At 29.2% G+C, this 2,657-nt stretch overlaps 1 protein-coding gene across 7 annotated transcripts in view; it reads right to left on the bottom strand.

Annotated features, from left to right (window-relative positions):
* Nucleotides 1–2,657, bottom strand: part of LOC149889916 (protein white-like) — a 66,137-nt gene that overhangs the window by 3,401 nt on the left and 60,079 nt on the right. The window contains exon 19 of one of the 7 annotated variants that reach the window (XM_090084774.1): nt 108–184. The exons of the other annotated variants lie outside the window; for them this stretch is intronic. Coding sequence (XP_089940900.1) covers nt 117–184 — 68 coding nt within the window. The 3' untranslated portion in view covers nt 108–116. The remainder of the gene's footprint in view (nt 1–107; nt 185–2,657) is intronic. 7 annotated transcript variants of the gene reach the window in all.

Here is a 2,657-nt window from a genome sequence, read left to right as displayed (position 1 = left end):
TTAAATTTCTTCTACTCAATCCAACAGTAACTAATAATTCCAAAGTAATCAAATATGAAAAGGACATAATATTAAAATTATTATGGATATATGAATTTAAAACTTACCATAATATTTCAAAAATTATTGCCAAATGAAGGACAACATTGAATGTGATAAGATGAATTTTTTTTCCTTACACACTCTTTGAAGAGAAAATATCACTTTTCAGATTGCAACTGATACAACTCAAACAAATAAACTGGCAATTAAATGCCTCAGAATCAAATATTTATGTTTCTGCTCTCCTTGATTAAATTTTGAATAAAAACGAACCTTTGTTGTTGCCAACCTTTTTTACTTGTAAAACGCCAAAATAGTGCAGTTTTTTCTAACAATGCCATATCTTAAATCCCTTTTAAACAGTTCTATTTTTGATTTTAAAACTTTTTATTTAAATTAAGACAAAAGTGCAGTTACAAATTTGCATTAGTACACAGTAATATTTTGCTTTAATCTGAATGAAATAGTAAACTTTTATCTATTTTGATAAAGAGGGCTTTTCTATGAAAGATATCAAAGAAAAGCCCTCTTTATCAAAATAAGTAAAAATTTGTATTGATTTAAAAGTTAAATACAAAATTTTAAGAGTAAAAATTTAGGGTAATATCATATGGTAATGCTAATTACAATGATTAAAATATGATGGCTTAGAATGCCAGCTGTCTTATTTCAAATATCAAAATGATTTTCCTTGCTTTATTAAAAAACAATTAGTAATCGATTTTTTTTTGGTAGTTAAAATGAATGTCCATTGGTAAGTTAAAATTAAATGAATGTCTGTTGGTTAGTTTAAACTAAATGAATGTCCGTTGTTTAGTTTATATTAAAAATGAGTATTAAATCAATTTAAAAAAGGTACAACTGAATATTAAAAAAGAGGAAGACTTAACAGTTTGGATATTCTATTTAACAACACCAAAATTTTGTGTGAGACAAGACTAGTCAGTTGACAAAGATAAAAAACTGTTAATTAAATCTTAAAAATGTTGTTGAAAAACTGTCTTCAGTGATCAAAAATTGTTGTATTCATCAACTGACTGACAATGAGCTATCATAAGGTAAGTAGATTGGAGTACAACTTTTTTTCGTAAAAGAACTTTTTGATTAAAAATAACTTTGTTAAGAATAAGACAAAAAGACAGAAAACATTTTTGCTTTAATTCACATACTATCTTTGGTGTTATCAGTGCATTATAACAAGAGCTGTTAAGTTACAAAATATTCCAACTCTGAGATTTTTAACAACTCAGACTTGTATAAATATTTATTTAAATATTCAATTAGAGCATGTCGTAATTCTAACATACTATTTAATAAACACACAAAAATGCAATATGGATAAAGCTGGAAAAAATTTTACTGATGTAGTCAGATTTATGAATTACAAAACAGAATTATAAAGAAGAAATATTTCACTGAAATATTGGTCACAATTACTAATCAGCCTAAATATGAAAAATCTTCTGTTACATATAATAACTAGGGGTGCACCGATGCATCGGCCTTGATAACCATCGACCGATGCTGATTGTTTTGAAATTTTTAAAATTTTATTTAACTATATAACTTAAAGATCCAAACTATACAAAGAGAGAAGTTCAAAAACAAGAAATGCAAATTTAAAAAATATAAACATAAAGTATAACATATTTTAAGCATAATCGAACAATTTGTGTTATGCTAGAAAGAAATACAAACTTTTATAATGTTATGAAAAGCAGGGTTGTGGAGTCGGAGTCGTGGAGTCGGAGTCGGAGCTCATTTTGGCTGGAGTCGGAGTCGGAAAAATTGTACCGACTCCGACTCCGGTTTAAAAAAAATCTTTCAAAGTTTCATAATTTTCATAAGGATTTTATAGTTGTTACAAAACTACAAGTCCCAGAATGCTCTGAAAGCTGTAGGATATCCAGACACAATGGAAATTGTAGTTTGCAACAACTGGAGGACAAGGAGTTTGACATGTTATTTTTAGGCCTTTAAAACAGTGATAAGCAATAGGGTATTTTGCTGCTTATCACTGAGAATCATATATCACCTCCCTTGCGCTCTCCTCTAGCTTCCGTTAAACTATATAACTTCGTGATCCCCTAACTTCCGACTTAAATTGTCTGGCACTGTGCTACATATTCTTAGTAGAAAGCTAGGCGTGCCACCACCAAGCACCAAAGAGTTGCTCCACAAACAGAAAGACTGTAAGTATTCAATTAGCTTTGTTTCTCTGGAGAGAGAGAATATTAGAAAATTAGTGATTGAAAAAGCTGTTAAACAAAAAGAAGAACTTAATGAATGTCTCAAGGGACGCTTTGTGTTTCTTAACAGAGTGAACTATTTTGCAATCAATGTTTAATTCTTTTTTGAAAAAAATGAAGCAGTTACCAAGAGATTGGCAGTAAAAGACGCCAAAACTAATCACACCAGCGAATTTCTCCAGGTCTCAGTAGAAAAGATTCTTAAAGAATATGAACTTCAAGAAGAACAAGTTCTTTCATGTTTGAAATATTGTCCAACTAACAATATTTCAAACATGATTTTGACAAATTCATAATGTTATTAGCGACTGCATAAGAGTTTATTGCATAACCAGAGTTCAGAACAGTTGTTTATTCAGAAATTGT

The sequence above is a fragment of the Hydra viridissima genome, unplaced genomic scaffold, assembly GCF_058129835.1.
Source record: "Hydra viridissima isolate aposymbiotic clone 2 unplaced genomic scaffold, HvirCarnegie_v1 scaffold_4, whole genome shotgun sequence".
NCBI classification, from domain to species: Eukaryota; Metazoa; Cnidaria; class Hydrozoa; order Anthoathecata; family Hydridae; genus Hydra; species Hydra viridissima.
The sequence above is the reverse complement of the archived record's forward strand: the minus strand, read 5'-3'. Positions and strand labels throughout refer to the sequence as shown.